The sequence below is a fragment of the Emys orbicularis genome, chromosome 12 (genome assembly GCF_028017835.1).
Source record: "Emys orbicularis isolate rEmyOrb1 chromosome 12, rEmyOrb1.hap1, whole genome shotgun sequence".
In the NCBI taxonomy this organism is placed as follows: domain Eukaryota; kingdom Metazoa; phylum Chordata; order Testudines; family Emydidae; genus Emys; species Emys orbicularis.
The window spans coordinates 45,829,907-45,854,868 of record NC_088694.1 but is presented as its reverse complement, the minus strand read 5'-3'; the positions used below and the strand labels follow the sequence as shown (position 1 = coordinate 45,854,868).

General features: G+C 48.2%; 1 protein-coding gene across 1 annotated transcript; it reads right to left on the bottom strand.

Moving 5' to 3' along the window:
• Positions 1–3,755: 3,755 nt before the first annotated feature.
• Positions 3,756–13,769, bottom strand: LOC135886328 (mast cell protease 1A-like). The gene is made up of 5 exons (XM_065414134.1): positions 13,700–13,769; positions 12,293–12,440; positions 4,663–4,795; positions 4,112–4,375; positions 3,756–3,935 (listed from the first exon to the last, which is right to left on the bottom strand). The coding sequence occupies exons 1-5, from the start codon at positions 13,761–13,763 to the stop codon at positions 3,756–3,758; spliced, it is 789 nt and encodes a 262-aa protein (XP_065270206.1). The 5' UTR covers positions 13,764–13,769.
• Between the last annotated feature and the right edge of the window lie 11,193 nt (positions 13,770–24,962).

The following is a 24,962-nucleotide window of genomic DNA, read 5'->3' as shown; positions in this document are numbered from 1 at the left end:
TATTGGGAAGGTCCTTTTGAGGGGATAGAAAGAGTGAATGAAGCCACATATGATGTAAGGAAAACCCCACGGCAGGGGAGCTGTGCAGACAGTGCATGTCAATAGGTTAAAAGCTTACCATGAAAGGGAAATGGCAGCGAATATGATTTGTTGTGCTGAGGAAGGAATGTTTAATGCTCCTTTGTTTGATTTGGTCAGGGAGAGCAAGGACAAAACTCCTCTGGAGAGCATTGAGTTTGGGGAGGGTTTGGATCCAACCCCAAAGCAGGAAATGCTGGCCCTTTTCAAGCACCACAAACAGGTATTTTCCAACAGACCCACTTTAACCGACATTCCATTGAAACTACAGGGCCCTGCCCTGCTCCTAGGAAGACACATTGGGCTAAAGTGGAAATCCAGAAGCAGATCCAGGAGGCGGTAGATAGCATGCTGGAGCTGGGATAATTATTAAATCAAAAAGCCCCTGGGCATCTCCTATTGTGATGGTACCTAAAAAGGATAAAACCATGAGTTTTGTGGGGAATTTAGAGAACTACATGCTATCACCCAACCCCACCCATACCCCACACCCCGAATGGAGGACCTACTGGGGATATGTGCAAAATTCATAAGCCCAGTGGATTTGACTCGTGGGTACTGGAAATTCCCTTCGAAGCTGATGCCGAAGAAAAATCCTCTTTCATAGTGGACTCTGGCTTATATGAATTTAAGGTGATGCCTTCTGGATTGATCAATGAAGGAGTTACCTTTCAGAGGCTTGTCAATGAGGTGCTGCAGGGGTTACAAGCCTTTGCCAGGGCCTAGCTAGATGATTTGGCTATTTTCAGTAGCTCCTGGCAAAGCCACTTGAATCATATGAGAATTGTGTTACAAAGACGTAAAAAAGCCAACCTCACTGTCAAGTCTCCAACTGCAGAATGGGAGTTGCAGAGGTATCTTATGTAGGACACAGTGTGGGCACTGGGTTTTTTTGCCCCAACTCTTTAAAGTAGAAGCTATTAGGAGTTGTCCTGCTCCATGAACCAAGAAGCAGGTCCAATCCTTTATTGGTCTGGACAACTACCACTGGAGGTTTGTGAAGGGGTTTAGCAACATCGTGGCCCCCAGAACAGACCTTACAAAAAAGGGAAGCGAGACCAGGTGGCAGCAACAGAGGTCTGTGAAAAAGGCTTGCAGAATATAAAAGAAGGTGATGGGACTTCTAACACTGGGTTAGGTGCAGTGCTTTGCCTTCTCGAGTAAAAACTAACCCCTATTGAACAGAACCAAGCTGTCACCGAGTGAGAATTCTGTGCCATCATCTGCAACTTAAAGTAAAGCAACTTAAACCTTATTTGTGTAATAAAAAATTCAGGTTTTGACAGATCATTTCCCCCTTATATGGCTGCACCGAGCTAAGGGGACAAATTCTAGATTATTGCCTTGGAGTCTTGCTTCCCAAGAATTTCACATGGAAATAATTCCTGTCAAGGGCAGGAACTGGGGCCTTATCAAGAACAGGGTGACCCTGAAGCATGTTCAGGATCACTGACGACAGCCCTTCCTACACCAGTTTTGCGTTGGGGGTGGGATGGTGGTAAGCCAAGTGCCAGCTCTGGCCAAGGCCTAGGTGTCAGCTGAGAACTGACAAACTCATAGCTGGAAGCCAAACCAGCTCACTTGTGTGTTAGCATTGTTCTGGGTGGCAAGATAGACTGGAGCGTCTAAGGGAACTGCCTGTGACTCCATTACAAGACGACTGCAGTATTTTGGGAGTTCACATTTGTTACTGGGTTGGTGAAATCTAATTATAGAACATACCACCAGTCTGGGGTGGCTGCCCTGCTTTTGACAGTCTGCCCTGAGGTCGGGAGCCTCTCCAGACAGAGTGACGCCATATATCCATGCATCCATCCAAGTATGCATCCATCCATCCCAGCCAACTGTACATCCATCTACCTCCATAGACACCCTTCTACCCATATATCCATGCATCCATCCATGTATCCAGCCGTCCATCCACCCTACCTATCTGTACCTCCATCCATCCCCATACAAACTCCTCCATCCAATCCATCGCCATACATACCCCTCTTCCCATCCCCATACACACCCCTTCTATCCCCACCCCCCTTTATCCATCCATCCCTCCATCCACATACCCATCCCTGCATTCACAAACACACACCCTTCTTCTTCCCCACCCACCCCCCCATCTCCATACACGACCAGTCCCAGCTGGGATCATGGTGAGCTCCGTAGGCCATAGAGTTGCTTATTTCCATTGCCAGTCTCCATGCAATTACACCTCATCCAGGTGACATTAGTTACACCTTGAAAGGGTTAATCAACCGCTCCCGGACCCATGCTCTAACCTGAGCCTTGCTCAGCCTACTAGATGCAGCAACTGCTTCAGATTTTGGGGCTCAGGGAGTTCATTACATTCCCCCAAAGTGAACACACTCTCTTTTGTTTTTGTAACTTCATTTTTATTCATTGCAAGGCTGCAAAGCAGAAAGCAAAGTTAATGAGCTGGTGCAGTGGGGATTGGGGTGGGGGAGAAATGACTGAGGATCTGAATGCAGGGCATTTGGTTCCAGTGCTTCACTGGTTAATAGCTCAGTGCACAAGCAAGCTGGCTGGCTCGGCAGGACACCAACTGGATCCAGTTCTCCATTGCGCTGTGGAACCTCTCTGTCCCTATCTAGGTGTGGATTATGTAAAGAGCAGGCCTGCTTGTCCTTTTTTGACAATTTATCGTTTGGAAAATGGGGCTGAATAAAAAAAGGGGCTTGAAAACATCAAAACAAAATGAAAGGAAGTTAAAATTTGTGTTTGATTTCAGCATGGCATTTTCATTTAGTTTCTAATTGAAAATTTAATTTTGTTGCATTTCTAATTGAATTGGTCATTTCATATTGAGGTGACGCTTCTGTTTAGGTTCAACCTGAAGTTTTCATTTTGTACCAACTTGAGATTTTTCACTTAGCTGCTAATTAAGACTCCCCTTTTGTCTCGCACTGAATGTTTTGGGATTTTTTTTGCTTTTGGAATTCCAAAAATTGATTTTGTTTCACTTCAAAGTTAAATTTTCAATTTGTAGCCAATGTAATTGTTCATTTTCTGTCTGACTGAAATTTTGGTACACTTGGATTTGAAAATGTAATTTAGTTCAAATTTGCATTTCATTTCTTATTGCAATGTTGATTCCTTTCTAAATCATAGAATATCAGGGTTGGAAGGGACCTCAGGAGGTCATCTAGTCCAACCCCCTGCTCAATGCAGAACCAATCCCCAGAAAGATTTTTGCCCTAGATCCTTAAATGGCCCTCTCAAGGATTTAACTTACAACCCTGGGTTTAGCAGGCCAATGTTCAAACCACTGAGCTACCCTTCATCCCCAAAATGAAATTCCCATTTGGACTATAATTGAAACAGTAGGAGAGGGGGTAAGAAACCTAGCTGGTTTGAGCATACAGCTTGATAAATCCATGAAGGGGATTATATTACATAATTACAGAGCCTGGAATGGATGACATTATATGATCTTATGTTGTATGATTTTTTTCTTTAGTTTCGTACTAAAATTTCATATGGCTTCTAACTAAAAAGTCATTTCCTTTCTAAATGAAGTTCCTCTCTGAATTCTCATTGGAAGTTTTGTTCAGTTTCTTTTTGGAATTTCCTAGTGTTTCTAATGTAACTTCACTTTTGTTTCTAATATAGAGGTATAGGATGGCGAAGAGTGGGGCTCCATGTGTCAAGCACAGGGCGATTCAAGCATACAAGGAGAATTCCAGCGGGTCTGAGGCTTGTAGCTTTCCTATCGTTACCGTTATCCAGGAGATGAACCGGGAGACCCGTGTGTACACTTCAGGAGGGGAAGCATTCTTAGGACCAAAGGAGACGATGCCCTGGGCTACCCTCCCACACACCAGGGGCCCCCCAGAATCGCCCTGTGAAATGAAAACAGAAGTTAGATGGATCACATCTGATCAAGTTGTTTCCTTCTATTGACATAGACCTGGGACTTGCCTCCCACCACACCCCAGGCCCAGCTGGTCACAGTGTCTCCTCCCCCTAGGCTGGGACAGTCTTGGCATTAACTCCCTGGGCCGAGCATAACACTTACATTGAAAGATGATTTCCTGCCACGCTGATTCCCTGCGCACAGCATGGTCCCAGGTTTATACTTATTGGGAAAGCGCCTGCTGCAGTTCCTGTTCTCCATCACCTCCAGATCCACCTCCATCAGCACGTCTGAGGTCTTCCCACGGAACACACATGTTTGGCCCCAGCCAGCCACACTGCACACGGACCCCGGTATAACTGTGTCCCCATAGCGGGGCAGGGGGATGAGCTGAACCTGGTCACTCAGTCTGGCCTCCTGGGCCAACTGCCGTGGGGAGAGAGAAGAAAAGCACCAAGCTCAGCACAAGGGTGTGAGTCAGGAGTGGGGGAGACACATTTGAACCAAAGCAGAACAGACAGTTTGAGATCATCATTGGAGTGATGCGGTAGCGGTGGTGCTGGCAAAAGCACGAAGTCACTGTGGACATAGCAATGGGATGGGGTCGGTGCCTGCAGCAGTGTGAGGTCATTGGGGATGGGGTGATGGGATGGGGGCGGTACCTGCAGCAGTGGGAGGTCACTGGGAGCGGGGTGATGGGATGGAGGCCGTACCTGCAGCAGCATGATGTCATTATCGGTCTTTCTGTTGTATTGTGGGTGCAGGATCTGGTGACTCACAGAGATTTTCTGTTGGCTCCGTTCCCGTTTTCTAATGTTATGGGCTCCCAGTGTGACAGTTATATTGCTGAGAAAGCAATACATGGGGTGTTACGGGCAGGAGCGTACGAATTCAGCTTCCCGGTACTGGGGATAGGGTGGCTCAGGTGTTGTGGGGGGTGGGATGGGGCGGAAGAATGGAACAAGCGGTCTTTCCTCTCTATGGGGCACTGGCCTCAGCACAAAACACCTGCCCTGTGGCGATGAGGTCTCAGGCTCTGTCTCCACCAGCCCCTTGTGCTGCTTCACTCTTCATTGTCCTCCCAGCCTCTGGGTCTCAGCTCCCATCCAGCCCAGTGACCCCTCCCCAGCATGATCCAGAACCGTCCCAGGGCTGTGAATCTTTCCCTCCCCTGCTCTGACAATGGGCCTGTCATAACTATAAAGGGAAGGGTGACAGCTCTCCTGTGTACAGTGCTATGGAATCCCTCCTAGCCAGAGACTCCAAATCCTTTTACCTGTAAAGGGTTAAGAAGCTCGGGTAACCTGGCTGACACCTGACCCCAAGGACCAATAAGGGGACAAGATACTTTCAAATCTTGGGGGGGGAAAGGTTTTTGTGTGTGTCCTTTGTTTAAGGGGTTGTTCGCTCTTGGGACTGAGAGGGACCAGACATCAATCCAGGTTCTCCCCATCTTTCTAAACAAGTCTCTCTTATTTCAAAATTGTAAGTAAAAGCCAGGCAAGGCGTCTTAGATTTACTTTGTTTTTCTCAACTTGTAAATGTACCTTTTACCAGAGTGCTTATCTTGTTTGCTATACTTTGAACCTAAGACAGAGGGGATTCCTCTGAGCTCTTTAAGTTTGATTACCCTGTAAAGTTATTTTCCATACTGATTTTGCAGAGATGATTTTTACCTTTTGCTTTAATTAAAAGCCTTCTTTTTAAAAACCTGATTGATTTCTCCTTGTTTTAAGATCCAAAGGGGGTTTGGATCTGTATTCACCAGGAGTTGGTGAAAGGAAGGAGGGGGGAAGGGTCAATTTCTCCTTGTTTAAAATCCAAGGAGTTTGGATCTGTATTCACCAGGGAATTGGTGAAAGGTTTCTCAAGGCTTCCCAGGGAGGGAATTCTTAAGATGGTGGCAGCGGACCAGAGCTAAGCTGGTAGATAAGCTTAGAAGTTTTCATGCAGGCCCCTACATTTGTACCCTAAAGTTCAAAGTAGGGATACAGCCTTGACATGGTGGCACAGCGGTGGGATCGTTTTAAACCCAAAAGCCAGTAAGAGATTTTTTTTTCCTTCTAGCTGCTTGGAGAGCAGAGCTGAAGGTAGATGCATATCTTATCTCTCCTTGCCTGAAGGCAGAGGTGTTAAGTTTTTTTAACAAGGTCCTTTGTTAAGAGAAGGGTTCAATTAATGAGCAAACGACTGGTAAAAGGAATTTACAAGCTGAATTGTTTTTTTTTTTTCTTTTTACATCCTCGTGAGTAGCTAGTTAGAAAGTCTCTGTTAACTCAGCAGCACTCAGCAGGAGCCTGAGCTAAATACATCCCAGTTTCAGTCAACTGCAGAGGGTGTGGCCCAGCACAGGAAAGCAGGAAAATGACTACCAGTGAAGCAGCTAGCAAACTAGAACTGGCCAGACTAGAAGCAGAAGAAAATGAGAAAAAACATCAGAGACTACTTCAAATTAAAAAACTCGAGAAAGAAGCCAAAGAGGAGGCCCACAAGAGAGAGATGGAGCGGGAAAAAGCCAAACATGACAGAGAAGAGAAAGCCAAACAGGAGGCCCATGAAAGAGAAGAGAAAGCCAAACAGGAGGCCCATAAAAGAGAGATGGAGCTGAAAGAAAAAGAGATGGAACTGGAAGCAGCAAGGACTAGGCAGGGTGCATCAGACCATCCTAACAACTCCTCTCCAGGTACCACTTCCCATCCCAGGAAATTCCCCACCTACAAGGCAGGCGATGATACTGAGGCCTTCTTAGAAAATTTTGAAAGGGCCTGCCTTGGATACGACATCCCTCCAACCCAGTACATGGTAGAGCTGAGGCCGCAGCTCAGTGGACCCTTAGCAGAGGTGGCGGCTGAAATGCCTAAGGAACACATGAACAGTTATGAACTTTTTAAAAACAAGGCCAGAATCAGAATGGGGCTAACACCTGAGCATGCCCGTCAGCGGTTCAGAGCCCTAAGGTGGAAACCTGATGTGTCATTTACCCGACATGCCTACCACATTGGGAAAAATTGGGATGCCTGGATATCAGGAGCAAATGTTAAATCTACGGAAGAGTTGCCCTTCCTATTGCAAATGGAGCAGTTTTTAGAGGGTGTTCCTGAGGAAATAGAAAGGTACATCCTAGATGGGAAGCCCAAAACTGTAACCGAGGCGGGGGAGATTGGAGCCAAATGGGTGGAGGTGACAGAAAAGAAAAAAGCTAGTAGCAGTTGGAGCAAATATCAGAAGGGGCAAACCGAAACAAAACCTTATCACCGGGGACAACCCAAGGCCCCACCCACATCCCAAGGGAAACCCCAGACGCCTTCTCACCCCACCACACCAGTCTCCATCAACCAACATCGCCCCAGTGATACCTTAGCAGGGCGATGTTTTAAATGTAATGAACTGGGGCATATAAAGGCTCACTGCCCCAAGAACCCCAACCGATTACAGTTCATTACACCCCAATCACACCAAAGAACCCCAGACCCAGATGCCTCTCTCATACCCTCGGAGCGAAGGGAAACCTTGAGAGTGGGCGGAAAGAAGGTTATCGCTTGGAGGGACACTGGGGCACAAGTGTCAACTATCCACCAATCCCTAGTGGACCCCAAACTCATCAACCCTGAGGCTACAGTGACAATTCAACCCTTCGTGTCACAGTCTGTAACCTTGCCTACAGCCCAGTTGCATGTCCAGTACAAGGGCTGGTCAGGAATGTGGACTTTTGCAGTCTATGACAATTATCCCATTCCCATGCTGCTGGGGGAAGACTTGGCCAACCACGTGAAGCTAGCCAAGAGGGTGGGAATAGTCACCCGCAGCCAGGCTAAGCAAGCTTTCACCCCCATCCCTGTTCCTGAGCCGTCCACCAAGGCCCCGTCTGTGTTACCGGAGACCCAAACACAGGTGGTGGAACCGGATCCCCTGCCAACGACTGCAACAGCCGTAGTGGATCCAATCCCAGAGACCCAGCCAAAGCCAGTCCCAGAACCGGAACTGGCAACGCAACCAACACCAGAACCATTGCCAGCACTGAGTCCAGCGCTTGCAAGCCCGTCTACAACTCCAATGCCAGAGGGCACCAGCGAGTCTGAACTGGTGGAAGCAGCAGATAACCCTACCCAAGAGGCTCAGCCAGAGCCTGAAATACCACATAGTGCACCAGCGGACAGCGGTTCACAGTCAATGGAAAAAGCCCAAGCACCTGCATCGCTTCCAGAGGGACCAAGCCCCAGTCCACAGTCCAAGGAGGAACTGATGTCTCCAGCATCAAGGGAACAGTTCCAGGCCGAGCAGGAAGCAGATGACAGCCTCCAAAAAGCTTGGGCAGCGGCACGGAGCACCCCACCGCCTCTCAGCTCTTCTAACCGATCCCGGTTTGTTGTAGAAAAAGGACTTTTATACAAGGAGACTCTTTCTGGTGGGCACCAGGAAGACTGGCATCCTCAAAGACAGCTGGTAGTTCCCACTAAGTATCGGGTAAAACTCTTGAGCTTAGCCCATGATCATCCCAGTGGCCATTCTGGGGTGAACAGAACCAAAGACCGGTTGGGGAAGTCCTTCCACTGGGAGGGAATGGGCAAGGACGTTGCTAATTATGTCCGGTCTTGTGAGGTGTGCCAACGAGTGGGAAAGCCCCAAGACCAGGTTAAAGCCCCTCTCCAGCCACTACCCATAATTGAGGTCCCATTTCAGCGAGTAGCTGTGGATATTCTGGGTCCTTTCCCAAAGAAGACACCCAGAGGAAAGCAGTACGTACTGACTTTCATGGATTTTGCTACCCGATGGCCGGAAGCTGTACCCTTAAGCAACACCAAGGCTAAAAGTGTGTGCCAGGCATTAGCAGACATTTTTGCCAGGGTAGGGTGGCCCTCCGACATACTTACAGATTCGGGAACTAATTTCCTGGCAGGGAACATGAAAAACCTGTGGAAAGCTCATGGGGTGAATCACTTGGTTGCCACCCCTCATCACCATCAAACCAATGGTCTGGTGGAGAGGTTTAATGGAACTTTGGGGGCCATGATACGTAAATTCGTAAATGAACACTCCAATGATTGGGACCTAGTGTTGCAGCAGTTGCTTTTTGCCTACAGGGCTGTACCACATCCCATTTTAGGGTTTTCACCATTTGAACTTGTGTATGGCCGCGAGGTTAAGGGGCCATTACAGTTGGTGAAGCAGCAATGGGAGGGGTTTACGCCTTCTCCAGGAACTAACATTCTAGACTTTGTAAGCAACCTACAAAACACCCTCCGACACTCTTTAGCCCTTGCTAAAGAAAACCTAAAGGATGCTCAGGAAGAGCAAAAGGCCTGGTATGATAAACATTCCAGAGAACGGTCCTTCAAAGTAGGAGACCAAGTCATGGTCTTAAAGGCGCTCCAGGCCCATAAAATGGAAGCGTCGTGGGAAGGACCATTCACGGTCCAGGAGCGCCTAGGAGCTGTTAACTATCTCATAGCCTCCCCCACCTCCAACATAAAGCCTAAGGTATACCATGTTAATTCTCTTAAGCCCTTTTATTCTAGAGAATTAAACGTTTGCCAGTTTACAGCCCAGGAAACTGATGACGCGGAGTGGCCTGCAGGTGTGTACTATGAAGGAAAAAGGAATGGTGGCGTGGAAGAGGTGAACCTCTCCACGACCCTGGGACGTCTGCAGCGACAGCAGATAAAGGAGCTGTGCACAAGCTTTGCACCGATTTTCTCAGCCACTCCAGGACGGACCGAACGGGCATACCACTCCATTGACACAGGTATTGCTCACCCAATTAGAACCCCACCCTACCGGGAGTCATCTCATGCCCAAGCGGCTATACAAAGGGAGATCCAGGACATGCTACAGATGGGTATAATCCGCCCCTCTACCAGTGCATGGGCATCTCCAGTGGTTCTAGTTCCCAAACCAGATGGGGAAATACGCTTTTGCGTGGACTACCGTAAGCTAAATGCTGTAACTCGTCCTGACAACTATCCAATGCCACGCACAGATGAGCTATTGGAAAAATTGGGACATGCCCAATTCATCTCTACTTTAGACTTAACCAAAGGGTACTGGCAAGTACCACTAGATGAACCCGCTAAGGAAAGGTCAGCCTTCGTCACCCAGGCAGGGGTGTATGAATTCAATGTACTCCCTTTCGGGTTGCGAAATGCACCCACCACCTTCCAAAGACTTGTAGATGGTCTCCTAGCAGGATTGGGAGAATCTGCAGTTGCCTACCTCGATGATGTGGCCATTTTTTCTGATTCATGGACAGAACACCTGGAGCACCTGAAAAAAGTCTTCGAGCGCATCCGGCAGGCAGGACTAACTGTTAAGGCTAAAAAGTGTCAAATAGGCCAAAACAGAGTGACGTACCTGGGGCACCAGGTGGGTCAAGGAACTATAAATCCCCTACAGGCCAAAGTGGATGCTATCCAAAAGTGGCCGGTTCCAAAGTCAAAGAAACAGGTCCAATCCTTCTTAGGCTTGGCCGGATATTATAGGCGATTTGTACCACACTACAGCCAAATCGCCGCCCCGCTGACAGACCTAACCAGAAAGAAACAGCCAAATGCAGTTCAGTGGACTGATAAGTGTCAAAAGGCCTTTAACCAGCTTAAGGCAACACTCATGTCTGACCCTGTGCTAAGGGCCCCAGACTTTGACGAACCGTTCCTAGTAACCACAGATGCGTCCGAGCGAGGCGTGGGAGCAGTTTTAATGCAGGAAGGACCGGATCAAGAATTCCATCCTGTCGTGTTTCTCAGCAAGAAACTGTCTGAGAGGGAAAGCCACTGGTCAATCAGCGAAAAGGAATGCTACGCCATTGTGTACGCTCTGGAAAAGCTACACCCATATGTTTGGGGACGGCGGTTCCAACTACAAACAGACCATGCTGCGCTACAGTGGCTTCATACCGCCAAGGGAAATAACAAAAAACTTCTTCGGTGGAGTTTAGCTCTCCAAGATTTTGATTTTGAAATACAACACATTTCGGGAGCTTCTAACAAAGTGGCTGATGCACTCTCCCGGGAAAGTTTCCCAGAGTTAACTGGTTAACAATTGTTCTTGAAATAAAACATATTGTTAGTTTTTATATAATCAGTAGTATGTCTAAAGGTACATGTGTTTTATTAACTCTGTTTTCTCCTAAAGCTCCAGGAAGAAATCACAGCCAGTGTGGAACCGGACGTCCAACACTATCTGTGATTTGGGGGGCGTGTCATAACTATAAAGGGAAGGGTGACAGCTCTCCTGTGTACAGTGCTATGGAATCCCTCCTAGCCAGAGACTCCAAATCCTTTTACCTGTAAAGGGTTAAGAAGCTCGGGTAACCTGGCTGACACCTGACCCCAAGGACCAATAAGGGGACAAGATACTTTCAAATCTTGGGGGGGGAAAGGTTTTTGTGTGTGTCCTTTGTTTAAGGGGTTGTTCGCTCTTGGGACTGAGAGGGACCAGACATCAATCCAGGTTCTCCCCATCTTTCTAAACAAGTCTCTCTTATTTCAAAATTGTAAGTAAAAGCCAGGCAAGGCGTCTTAGATTTACTTTGTTTTTCTCAACTTGTAAATGTACCTTTTACCAGAGTGCTTATCTTGTTTGCTATACTTTGAACCTAAGACAGAGGGGATTCCTCTGAGCTCTTTAAGTTTGATTACCCTGTAAAGTTATTTTCCATACTGATTTTGCAGAGATGATTTTTACCTTTTGCTTTAATTAAAAGCCTTCTTTTTAAAAACCTGATTGATTTCTCCTTGTTTTAAGATCCAAAGGGGGTTTGGATCTGTATTCAGCAGGAGTTGGTGAAAGGAAGGAGGGGGGAAGGGTCAATTTCTCCTTGTTTTAAGATCCAAAGGGGGTTTGGATCTGTATTCACCAGGAGTTGGTGAAAGGAAGGAGGGGGGAAGGGTCAATTTCTCCTTGTTTAAAATCCAAGGAGTTTGGATCTGTATTCACCAGGGAATTGGTGAAAGGTTTCTCAAGGCTTCCCAGGGAGGGAATTCTTAAGATGGTGGCAGCGGACCAGAGCTAAGCTGGTAGATAAGCTTAGAAGTTTTCATGCAGGCCCCTACATTTGTACCCTAAAGTTCAAAGTAGGGATACAGCCTTGACAGGGCCAGACCCTAGCTGATGTCACTGGCCGTAGCTCTATTGATTTACCCAGCGCTGGATCTGAACCATGCTTTGCAGAGGCCCCTAGAGACATGCCGACACCCCCTGAGCAGAACAGACCCCTGGGCTCTGCTCTCCCAGCCTGTCCTACTAACTGCTCCTTCCCTGCACCCTACCGTGGTGCCAGAGCTACCGGCTCCCCCATCACCTGCTAACGACCAACCTCCCTGACACCCCCAGCACAGAGGCGCTTACCTTCCACTGCAGTGAGCGGCCGTCAGCACGAAGTTCTCTGCCACCAGGAACCCTCCACAGCTGTAATACTTGTTTCCACGTCGTATTTCCAGATAGGCCATGTAGGGTCTGGAGTGGGGCTGGGCTTCCTGTCCCCCAATGATCTCACCTGTGGGGAGACCATGTTCATACAAAGAGCCCCATTGTCTCCGTGGGCCTGGCAGGGACCGAGCTCTCCATCCCAAAGGGGAGTTCCCACAGCTTCAACTCACCCACTGCGATGCTCTCCCTGGGGGATCCCTGTGCCTGGAACCCTGCCCCCTCCTCAGCTCTGCGCCAGGCTGGACACCCCGTGGGGCCGGGAGGTGAATCTAAAGCTCTGCCCTTGCTGGATGGAGAATTGGTGCCAAATGCACAGGGAATGGGTCAATAATTGCATTGCCTTGAACTAATGGGATTCGGGGCCAAGGTCACCCCAAATTAGGCCAGGCAAGCCCCAAAAGGGCACTGACAATCTTACTGGCTGAATTTCCTTCAGTCAGGTTCCAGCCCCCAGACCAATGCTGCTCCCTGTGTACTTCCGGTGTTGTCAATGCCGTGGGTAAAGAGACAGGGAGACATCATTTGGGGCATCTGCTCACCCTTCTTATAGCTGTTTCTGCTCTACAAGAATCATCACCCACTGAGCAGGAGACAGAAAGTGTATGAACCCCAAGTTGTTTCTTTGTCAAGATGTTAATTTTTCACCCACCTCCTTTTTCCTGCTCAAGAATGGCCATTTAATCAGGTGCTAGTCCAGTTAATTACATTGACACCTGGCTGAGGCATCAGCTAGTCTTTTGTCTCTGGGGAACTGTTTTGTGGCTGCTCCCCAGACTTGGAACATGTCTTAGGCCTTGGCTACACTGACATTTTATAGCGCTCTAACTTGCTGGCTCAGGGGTGTGAAAAATCACCCCCTTGAGCACAGCAAGTCTGAGCGCTTTAAAGCGTTAGTGTGGACAGGCTCCGAGCACTGGGAGCTAATCCCCTCGTGGAGGTGGAGTACCAGCAGTGCTGGGATTGCTCTCTCCCAGTGCTCCCGCGCGACCACACTCACACTTCAAAGCACTGCCATGGGAGCATTCCCGTGACAGCGCTTTGAAGTTTCAAGTGTAGCCAAGGCCTTAATAACATCATACAGTAGAATATTATAACTTTAGCTGCCACACATATTTTACCAGGACAGTAATGATCAGCAAATTATGAGTTTTTAGATGATCCCTCACAAGGCACACTTTGTATAAAAGCAATCATAGTCCTGTAAAAGAGGTGATCATAGGGGTACAGACTGTCACAGGCCCCTAGATACCACCCACTGAACCCAATCCCTGAGACCCCCCCATTTAACGCAAAATCCCAGGGGCCCCCGAGCCCAACTGTACTTACCAGCCCAAGTCCTGGGGGGCAGGAGAAAGGCCATGGGGAGCAGGAGCAAGATCTGTACCTTCATATTTTGAGTCACTGCAGGGATGGTGCATCTGCCTCAGGCCTGGAGGCTTTATAGACTCAACTTGGGGGACATCTGGGGGGCAGGAAACCTCAGGGCTGCCCACACACTCATCTAAATGCAGGGCTCAGGCGTCTCAGTTTCCAACCACAGCCAACCACATGGGGTGAGGGAAAGGATAGGCCGTGCGTCAGCCGGGGATCCTGCACACCTGGCTGGATACTGCATGGCTGGGTCTCTGCACAGCTGGATGGATGCTGCCTATCTGGGTCGCTGCACAGCTGGATGGATGATGCACCACTGAATGGAGAGGACCCCAGTGGACACGTGTCTAGCAGGATGCAGGGGTGCTCTGGGTCCTGGCTCACAGCTGTGCACATCTGGGGCTCTTTCTCACCTGGCCCCATCTTCGCTCAGCTCCCTGTCTGTGTCTCTGTGGTGGGGGCTGTGGGTGACAGTGACAGATCTTCGTGGCGGGTGGGAACGTGACCCTTTGATCTTTCTCAGGGTGGCCCAGCCGTGAACAGGGTGGGGGTGGGCAGAGCAGCCCTGAGCTCTGATCACAGCAACTGTGGTGGGAGGATTTCTGAGAAGCCCCTGGTGAGTCTGTGACCAAACGAACGGGATGTGGCAGCCTGGGTGACACTACAGCTGGGAGCTATGATTGTGCAGCACCAGAGGGGAAATGACACAGCACAGATAGGGATAGAACCCTGGAGTCCTTCCTCCCAGCCCCGCCTGTTCTAACCCACTAGACCCCACTCCCCTCCCAGAGCTGGGATAGAACCCAGCAGCTCTGGCTCCCAGCCCTCACCCCCTTTAACCACTAGACCCCACTCCCCTTCCAGAACCAGGGATAGAACCCAGGAGTCCTTGCTCCCAGCAGCCTGAGACCCAGAGGCCCATTGGTGCCAACCAGTGAAGTATTCACTGTTGTTCACAAGCCAGTCCTGTCTCAGACCTGACAAACTCACTACAGCTCAGACACCGTTTCCCTGGTGTTTAGCCCTGAACGGCAGTGTTTGAGGAATCTACTGAAAGCTGGTAACTTGTCAAGCTTCATCCTCGCTGCGAGCCGTGCGTACGGGCACTAGTTCAGGGATAATGTCTCTATCCTGACACGTACTGCTAATGGGCTTGGAATGACCATCCAGGGAATCTCGTGGTCTGCGGGAGCTGTCAGCCCTCCCTGGCTAACCAGTGATGGACTACACGGTGTGATACTGGCAGGCCCAGGCAGCTGGCATTAGCTAAGAACTAACAAACTCGTCGCTGGAGAACAACCTGTGTGTTAGTTTTGCTCAAAAGAGGGATGAGTCTTACAAGAACATATTTAGAGTTTACAGTCTATGAAATGCTTCCACGTTGCTGCCTGCATCAATCTCACGTGCAATGTCTGTGTTCCAGGCTATAGGGAAACAGGAACGTTTTGCTTTATAACATTGGAAGTGTTTGCTCTGAACTTGGGAACCCAGGCATAGGAATCGTCCGTCCCCCCTTCCGGCATCCATCCAGACGGACTATCAAAATCAGATGGGCCATCCCAGACCATTACAATACAAAAAAATGGTTAATAGCCCTCCGGCTGCTGGGAAATGTGACTTTCAAGGAAGTGCTGTGGGCTTGGACGCTGAATGCTGTAAATAAAAGGAAGCCACAAGACAATTTTCTGTCTTTTGGGCTGTTTGACGTCTGAGTGGGCTAGAGCCACCAAACTGGCACCAGAGCTCCCCAGGGGCTGCCCTGAGAGACCCTTTGAACTGACAAACCACTACAGCTCTGGCGCTCTTTAGAGTTAGATGGTAACTCATCGGGGTGTATATGTTTGCCTGCTTTAATCTGGAAATAACTGTTATTCCTTTTTCCTAGGTCATAAACCTTTAGATAATTCATTAAGAACATAAGAACGGCCAGACTGGGTCAGACCAAAGGTCCATCTAGCCCAGTATCCTGTCTTCCAACAGTAGCCAATGCCAGGCGCCCCAGAGGGAATGAACAGAACAGGCAATCATCAAGTGATCCATCCCCTGTCGCCCATTTCCAGCTTCTGGCAAACAGAGGCTAGGGACAACATCCCTACACATCCTGGCTAATAGCCATTGATGGACCTATCCTCCATGAATTTATCTAGTTCTTTTTTTGAACCATGTTATAGTATTGGCCTTCACAACATCCTCTGGCAAAGAGTTCCACAGGTTCACTGTGCGTTGTGTGAAGAAATACTTCCTGTTATTTGTTTTAAACCTGTTGCCCATTAATTTCATTTGGTGACCCCTAGTTCTTGTGTTATGAGAAGGAGTAAATAGCACTTTCTTATTTACTTTCTCTACACCAGTCATGATTTTATAGACCTCAAACATATCCCCCCTTAGTTGTCTCTTTTCCAAGCTGAAAAGTCCCAGTCTTATTAATCTCTCCTCATACAGAAGCCGTTCCATACCCCTCATCCTTTTTCTTGCACTTTTCTGAACCTTTTCCAATTCCAATATATCTTTTTTGAGATGGGGCAACCACATATGCACACAGTATTCAAGATGTGGGTGTACCATGGATACAGAATTGGCTACAGGCGTTGTCTTTGGTGTAAGATCTAGGTACAAATTGATCCGGATTAAGGCTATGTCTCCACTACCACTTTTGTCAGTATAACTTATGTCGCCCAGGGGTGTGAAAAAACCACATCCCGACGTGACACAAGTTACAGCAACAGAAGCGCTGGTGTGCACAGCGCTATGTTGACAGGAGAGCTTCTTCTGCCAACATAGCTACCACTGCTCGTTGGGGGTGGTTGAATTATGTCAATGGAAGATATGTCTCCTGTTGGCATAGAGCGGCTACACAAGCGATCTTACAGAGGTGCAGCTGCATCGGTACAGCTGCGTCGCTATAAGCTCGTTAGTGTAGACACGGCCTAAGTGACTGGTCTCTAGGGACAGGGAGCACCCTGAATGTGGGGAGTTTGGTGTCATGACTGCGTATCACTAAGTCCAGTTTGTCGTGGTGAATAGACCAGAGTGTAGGGGACTGTCCATGGCTTCAGGATATGGGCGTGGTGAAATCTAATCACAGAACACATCACCAGTCTGGACGTGTACCTCTTTCAGCCAGTCTGCCCTGAGGTTGGCAACCCCGGTCGTGTGTCATTCCTGGCAGCGAGCCTCAAGGCCCCCTTGTGTACCCTCGCCTCATCCCAGAACAGTCCACGAGAACTTGTCAAAGCCAGACACGAACAACCGAACCCACATGGAGGCAGAGATGGCCATAGTAACCAGCTGCTGCTCGCCCTGACTGCCATGAGAGACAGCCGGCAAAATCAGCATCACGCAGGGCAGAGGAAGACGCTTTGCAGCCTTTCCCAGAGGAGACGTCTTGGGGCGTGAAGGAGTTTCAGGAAAGCCCAGATCCTGGGGTACCAGCCAGCTCTGCAATGGACTGAATTCTGGGAGGGGAAACCCGTTGCTTAGCCAGACACAGGAACTATCAGCGAGCGTCGGCCCTAGCTGGCAGCGTCCGAGTTCAGTTTCTCCTGTACCCATCGGTATCTGGCGCTCTCTCTTGTTTCCACGGGAAGCGCAATAAACTCTCTCTTGGTTTTGTTCACCGTGCGCACGAGGGCTGGGTGTGACACCGTCACTGTGGGTTAAGGGAACATGGGGATACGCTGCTCCCTTGAGGGCCGAGGAGCTGGGATTTCTGTGAGTAGCCAGCAGCAGGGGCTAGGTGTCACAGGTGAGCAGTTCCAGAGGACTCAGGGGCAGCTGCTGTTAACCTGGAAGCCAGGGGTAACAAGGTCACTCACAGTCCTGGTTACCCCAAGAATCATCCCACACAACTCCCCTCCCAGAGCCAGGGATAGAACCCAGGAGTCCTGGCTCCCAGCTCCCCTTGCTGTAACCACTAGCCTCCACTGCCCCCCAAGCCCTAAAACAGAGGCAGTAATCATTGCAGATTAGAAACCATGTCACAAGGTTTAAAAGGCCCCATGTCTAATTCCCGCCCCCCACTGTGGGGCTGGATCAGAGCTGGCATCCGCAAAAGGGGAAAGGGCCCACATCCAATTTCCCATCCCATGATCCAGCCAGTCCCCCTCCCTAGGGCCTCTGCACTACAATCAGGGTCCGTGGAATTGTCGTCTGCTCTGCCAGGGCTGGACAGGGCAGTTCGGTGGGAACAGAGGAGAAGAGTTTCCATAGCAGACCCACGAGGAAATCCCACACCAGCGCCATATACAACCTCTACTGAAATTAATGGAGTCCCCCCCCCCTCCCTCCAGGGGCCTGGGGCCAATGGACCCCTCCCCGCTTCCCCAAAGGAGGGAAACTAACCCTAGGGCCTAGAGGAACAAACGGGATGAGAAAGCCTTTCCGGGGCTGCAGGCCACTAGCAGAACATGAGGGGTTTGTCTCCCTCTACTGGTCGGTCCATGTAACAGGATGAGTCTACTATAGATAGTATAGCTCCTCCTTTAGACTCCACTTCGAGCTACAAAAATTGTCCTAATGTCTAACCTCAATCTCCCTTGCTGCCGATTAACCCATCACTTCTTGTACTGCCTTCACTGGACATGGAGAACCATTGATCCGCACCCCCTTATAACAGCCCTTCACATACTGGACGACTGTTCTCAAGTCCCCCCTCAGTCTTCTTTTCTCAAGACTCAACACGCTCCGTTTTTTTCACTTCTCCTCCTAGAGCGGGTTTTCAAAACCTTTTCCAGACTCATCGTTTTAACACCAGGTTCAAACTCCCCCAAACCAAGAGGCGGAAGGCGTCATTAGGAACCGGACAATTGTTTGGTAGTTTGCCATGTTGTTGTAGCCGTGTCAGTCCCAGGATATTAGAGAGACAAGGTGGGGGAGGGGTAGCTTTTATTCACGTCTGTTCGGGAAAGGGACTGGCTTTGACGTGTGTTTAGCTTGGACATGCTGGAGAACTTTTCCCAGCTCAGAAGTAGAGATCTGCGTCGAAAGCTCATCTCTTGCTTGAGAGAGGCATGTGTGTATGGAGATAGGTGGATGGCAGCGTGGCGAGACCCAGACAGACAGATATGGATGTGGATTGATAGATAGATGGGGCTGGGGATAGAAAGATAGATATAGATGGATGGGTGGGGATTGTTAGATATATGGATGGAAACAGGTGGATGGGGATGGATAGATGGGGATGTAGATGAATGGGGATTAGATAGAGAGATAGAGAGGTAGATAGAGATGGGAATAGACGGAAAGATGGATGGGGATGGATGAATGGACATGAGGATAGATAGATGGATGGATGGGGATAGATGGATGGATGGGGATTGGCTAGAGAGATAGATCAGGACAGGATCGATCAATGGATGGGAATAGATGGATGGATGAGGATGGCAAGAGGCAGTTCAACTTTCTGGCACTAGAAAAGTTTCAAACCTGTCCCACTTTTGTCCCAGAAGTTGCCCCTCTGGAGTCAGGACAGCTGATTGCTTAGGCTGCTTTTATCCTTGGAATTCCCTTTGCATCTCTGTCCCACCAGGCAGGGACTCTTCCAGCCCTGAGGGGGTTAATTCCCCCTGGCACCCACCAGATCCTCATTCTTACTCCTGTGGGAATTCCACATCACTGTGCAATGCAGAATTTGCACAGAAATTGATGTTGTTTGCACAGAATTTTCTTCCTCCCACACCCCTCCAAAATGGGCTGCAAAGCTGCTGGCCTCCACAAGGGGCCGCTGGACCCCGCAGAGTCCAGCTTGCACATAGAAGACACTGCCAGGGAGGGGGAGGGAGCTGGAGGGTTCCGGGCAGCTGCAGTTCTCAACATGCCCTAATAGATTCATAGATTCATAGATTCTAGAACTGGAAGGGACCTCGAGAGGTCATCGAGTGCAGTCCCCTGCCCGCATGGCAGGACCAAATACTGTCTAGACCATCCCGGATAGACATTTATCTAACCTACTCTTAAATATCTCCAGAGATGGAGATTCCACAACCTCCCTAGGCAATTTATTCCAGTGTTTAACCACCCTGACAGTTAGGAACTTTTTCCTAATGTACAACCTAAACCTCCCTTGCTGCAGTTTAAGCCCATTGCTTCTTGTTCTATCCTTAGAGGCTAAGATGAACAAGTTTTCTCCCTCCTCCTTATGACACCCTTTTAGATACCTGAAAACTGCTATCATGTCCCCTCTCAGTCTTCTCTTTTCCAAACTAAACAAACCCAATTCTTCCAGCCTTCCTTCATAGGTCATGTTCTCTAGACCTTTAATCATTCTTATTGCTCTTCTCTGGACCCTCTCCAATTTCTCCACATCTTTCTTGAAATGCGGTGCCCAGAACTGGACACAATACTCCAGTTGAGGCCTAATCAGAGCAGAGTAGAGCGGAAGAATGACTTCTCGTGTCTTGCTCACAACACACCTGTTAATACATCCCAGAATCATGTTTACTTTTTTTGCAACAGCATCACACTGTTGACTCATATTTAGCTTGTGGTCCACTATAACCCCTAGATCCCTTTCTGCCGTACTCCTTCCTAGACAGTCTCTTCCCATTCTGTACGTGTGAAACTGATTGTTCCTTCCTAAGTGGAGCACTTTGCATTTGTCTTTATTAAACTTCAGCCTGTTTACTTCAGACCATTTCTCCAATTTGTCCAGATCATTTTGAATTATGACCCTATCCTCCAAAGCAGTTGCAATCCCTCCCAGTTTGGTATCATCTGCAAACTTATTAAGCGTACTTTCTATGCCAATATCTAAGTCGTTGATGAGGATATTGAACAGAGCCGGTCCCAAAACAGACCCCTGCAGAACCCCACTTGTTATACCTTTCCAGCAGGATTGGGAACCATTAATAACTACTCTCTGAGTACGGTTATCCAGCCAGTTATGCACCCACCTTATAGTAGCCCCATCTAAGTTGTATTTGCCTAGTTTATTGATAAGAATATCATGCGAGACTGTATCAAATGCCTTATTGAAGTCTAGGTATACCACATCGACCGCCTCTCCCTTATCCACAAGACTTGTTAACCTATCAAAAAGAACAGGCGTACTTGTGGCACCTTAGAAACTAACAAATTTATTTGAGCATAAGCTTTTGTGGGTACAGCCCACTTCACTGAATGCATAGAATGGAACATATAGTAAGGAGATATATACACAGATACAGAGAACTTGAAAAGGTGGGAGTAGCCCTTCCAACTGTAAGAAGCTAATTAATTAAGATGAGCAATTATCAGCAGGAGAAAAACATCTTTTGTAGTGATAATCAAAATGACCCATTTCAGACAGTTTGACAAGAAGATGTAAGGATACTTAACATGGGGAAATAGATTCAATGTGTGTAATGGCTCAGCCATTCCCAGTCTTTATTCAAGCCTAGATTGATGGTATCTAGTTTGCATATCAATTCAAGTTCAGCAGTTTCCCCTTGGAGTCTGTTTTTGAAGCTTTTCTGTTGCAAGATTGCCACCTTTAAGTCTGTTACTGAGTGGCCAGAGAGGTTGAAGTGTTCTCCTACTGGTTTTTGAATGTTATGATTCCTGATGTCAGATTTATGTCCATTTATTCTTTTGCATAGAGACTGTCCGGTTTGGCCAATGTACATGGCAGAGGGGCATTGCTGGCACATGATGGCATATATCACATTGGTACATGTGCAAGTGAATGAGCCCCTGATGGCGTGGCTGAGGTGATTAGGTCCTATGATGATGTCACTTGAATAGATATGTGGACAGAGTTGGCATCAGGCTTTGTTGCAAGGATAGGTTCCTGGGTTAGTGTTTTTGTTCTGTGGTGTGTGGTTGCTGGTGAGTATTTGCTTCAGGTTGGGGGGCTGTCTGTAAGCGAGGACAGGTCTGTCTCCCAAGATCTGTGAGAGTGAGGGATCATCTTTCAGGATAGGTTGTAGATCTTTGATGATGCGCTGGAGAGGTTTTAGTTGGGGGCTGAAGGTGACGGCTGGTGGCGTTCTGTATTTTCTTTGTTGCCCATCTTAATTAATTAGCCTCTTAGAGTTGGAAGGGCTACTCCCACCTTTTCAAGTTCTCTGTATGTGTATATATATCTCCTTACTATATGTTCCATTCTATGCATCCGATGAAGTTGGCTGTAGCCCATGAAAGCTTATGCTCAAATAAATTTGTTAGTCTCTAAGGTGCCACAAGTACTCCTGTTCTTTTTGCGGATACGGACTAACACGGCTGCTACTCTGAAACCTATCCTATCAAAGAAAGCTATCAGATTAGTTTGACATGATTTGTTCTTTACAAATCCATGCTGGCTATTCCCTATCACCTTACCACCTTCCAAGTGTTTGCAAATGATTTCCTTAATTACTTGCTCCATTATCTTCCCTGGCACAGAAGTTAAACTAACTGGTCTGTAGTTTCCTGGGTTGTTTTTATTTCCCTTTTTATAGATGGGCACTATATTTGCCCTTTTCCAGTCTTCTGGAATCTCTCCCATCTCCCATGATTTTCCAATGATAATAGCTAGAGACTCAGATACCTCCTCTATTAGCTCCTTGAGTATTCTAGGATGCATTTCATCAGGCCCTGGTGACTTGCAGGCATCTAACTTTTTAAAGTGATTTTTAACTTGTTCTTTTTTTATTTTATCTTCTAAACCCCCTTCCCATTAGCATTCACTATGTTAGGCATTCCTTCAGACTTCTCTGTGAAGACTGAAACAAAGAAGTCATTAAGCATCTCTGCCATTTCCAAGTTTCCTGTTACTGTTTCTCCCTCCTCACTGAGCAGTGGGCCTACCCTGTCTTTGGTCTTCCTCTTGCTTCTAATGTATTGATAAAAAGTCTTCTTGTTTCCCTTTATTCCTGTAGTTAGTTTGAGCTCATTTTGTGTCTTTGCCTTTCTAATCTTGCCCCTGCTTTCCGGTGTTGTTTGCCTATATTCATCCTTTGTAATTTGTCCTAGTTTCCATTTTTTATGAGACTCCTTTTTATTTTTTAGATCATGCAAGATCTCGTGGTTAAGCCAAGGTGGTCTTTTGCCATATTTTCGATCTTTCCTACCCAGCGGAATAGCTTCATTTTGGGCCCTTAATAGTGTCCCTTTGAAAAACTGCCAACTCTCCTCAGTTGTTTTTCCCCTCAGTCTTGATTTCCATGGGACCTTACCTATCAGCTCTCTGAGCTTACCAAAATCCGCCTTCCTGAAATCCATTGTCTCTATTTTGCTGTACTCCCTTCTACCCTTCCTTAGAATTGTGAACTCTATGATTTCATGACCACTTTCACCCAAGCTGCCTTCCACTTTCAAATTCTCAACGAGTTCCTCCCTATTTGTTAAAATCAAATCTAGAACAGCTTCCCCCGAGTAGCTTTTTCAACCTTCTGACATAAAAAGTTGTCTGCAATGCAGTCCAAGAATTTGTTGGATAGTCTGTGCCCCGCTGTGTTATTTCCCCAACATATATCTGGATAGTTGAAGTCCCCCATCACCACCAAATCTTGGGCTTTGGATGATTTTGTTAGTTGTTTAAAAAAAGCCTCATCCACCTCTTCCACCTGGTTAGGTGGCCTGTAGTAGACTTCTAGCATGACATCACCCTTGTTTGTTACCCCTTTTAGCCTAACCCAGAGACTTTCAACACTTCCATCTCCTATGTCCATCTCCACCTCAGTCCAAGTGTGTACATATAAGGCAACACCTCCTCCCTTTTCCCCCTGTCTATCCTTCCTGAGCAAGCTGTACCCATCCACACCAACATTCCAATCATGTGTATTATCCCACCAAATTTCGGTGACGCCAACAATGTCATAGTTGTATTTATTTATTAGCACTTCCAGTTCTTCCTGCTTATTACTCATACTTCTCACATTTGTATCTAGGCATCTAAGATACTGATTTGATCTTGCCTCCCAGTTTTGCCCTGACCCTCCTTTCTCTCTGCCATTATAGCCCACGCTCCCTCCTATTTCCGACCCATCTCCCAGGTCTCCATGTTCTCCACTTACCTGTGGGCTTTGCTCACCTGTTCCCATCGAACCTAGTTTAAAGCCCTCCTCACTAGGTTAGCCAGTCTGTGTCCAAATAGGGTGAAGGAAGGCAGCGGCAGGCAGGAAACGCCATACAAGCCCAGTACCAGCATCAAGCTGTCTCTCCCTCTGGATCCCTGGGCTCTGCGGGGGAGAGGGTGGGGGTGTCTGGGCTGGGGGAGTCCACGGCTGGACTCTGGGAGTAAGGAGTGCAGAAGTCTGAGCTGGGGGGTGCCACGCAATTTTTGTGTCTCTGTATACTTGCTGCCACATATTTTGAAATAAATTACCAAAATAATTGAAACTGGTGTGATTCTATTTTGTTATTTTGACAAAGAAAATATGCAGAATTTTGAAATATTGTGCGCAGAATTCCCCCAGGAGTATGACATTCTGCATGAAATCACTAAACACAGGCGTCCTACATCCCAGCCTAGTGCATTAACCACAATCCCAGCCTTCCTCTATGGGGGTTAATTCCCTCCTGGCCCTGGCAGATGCAGCAGCTGCTTTGGATTTCGAGGCTCATGTTGATCACTCATTCCCAGAATCACTTTTTTTGGTAACTTCATTTTTATTCATTGCTGGCTACAAAGCAGCGAGTGGAATGCAGCAGGCCACGCGGCAGGGCAGGGCAGGGGAAGTGGGAAGGAAGCGATCAGCGCGGGAGATTGATCTGCAATCAGTTCAGCATGGCCTTCGCTGAGTTCCCTTCCCACTGGCCTTGCCGACACTGGGAACAGGTGTTTGGAACGGGAAAAGTGGCCCTCCAGTGGGAACTAACACGTGGGAAAGGCCCAGTGAGGACAGGGGAGGCTGCAGTTTTAACATGCTTTAGCAGGTCAGGTAACGATGAGGATCGCCCATAAATGGTCACCCAACCAGCTGTAACAGGGAAGAGCTACAAATCACTGGGTCTTCCCCAGGATTTGGCTCATATCTGTTACCCCGGGGGAAATAAACCAGCTGTTTCCCTAGCAAAGAGGCAGCCTAAGGGTTGGGATTCCCAAGGGAGCTGACAGGAGCTGGCCTTGAACCTGGATCCTAAATCCTCTAGGCTCCCTGCATTGATGCTCATAGGATGGGTGCTGCCTGAGCAGAGCGATGGTTGGGTGGGGCTCAGCCTGCAGGGTTGCAGCCCTTCTGCAAAGCAGGCCCTATGTCTGGCCGTCTCCAAAGGGCAGAAGTGATGCAGCTCCGGCCCGTGCAGCGATTTCTGGAGCGGC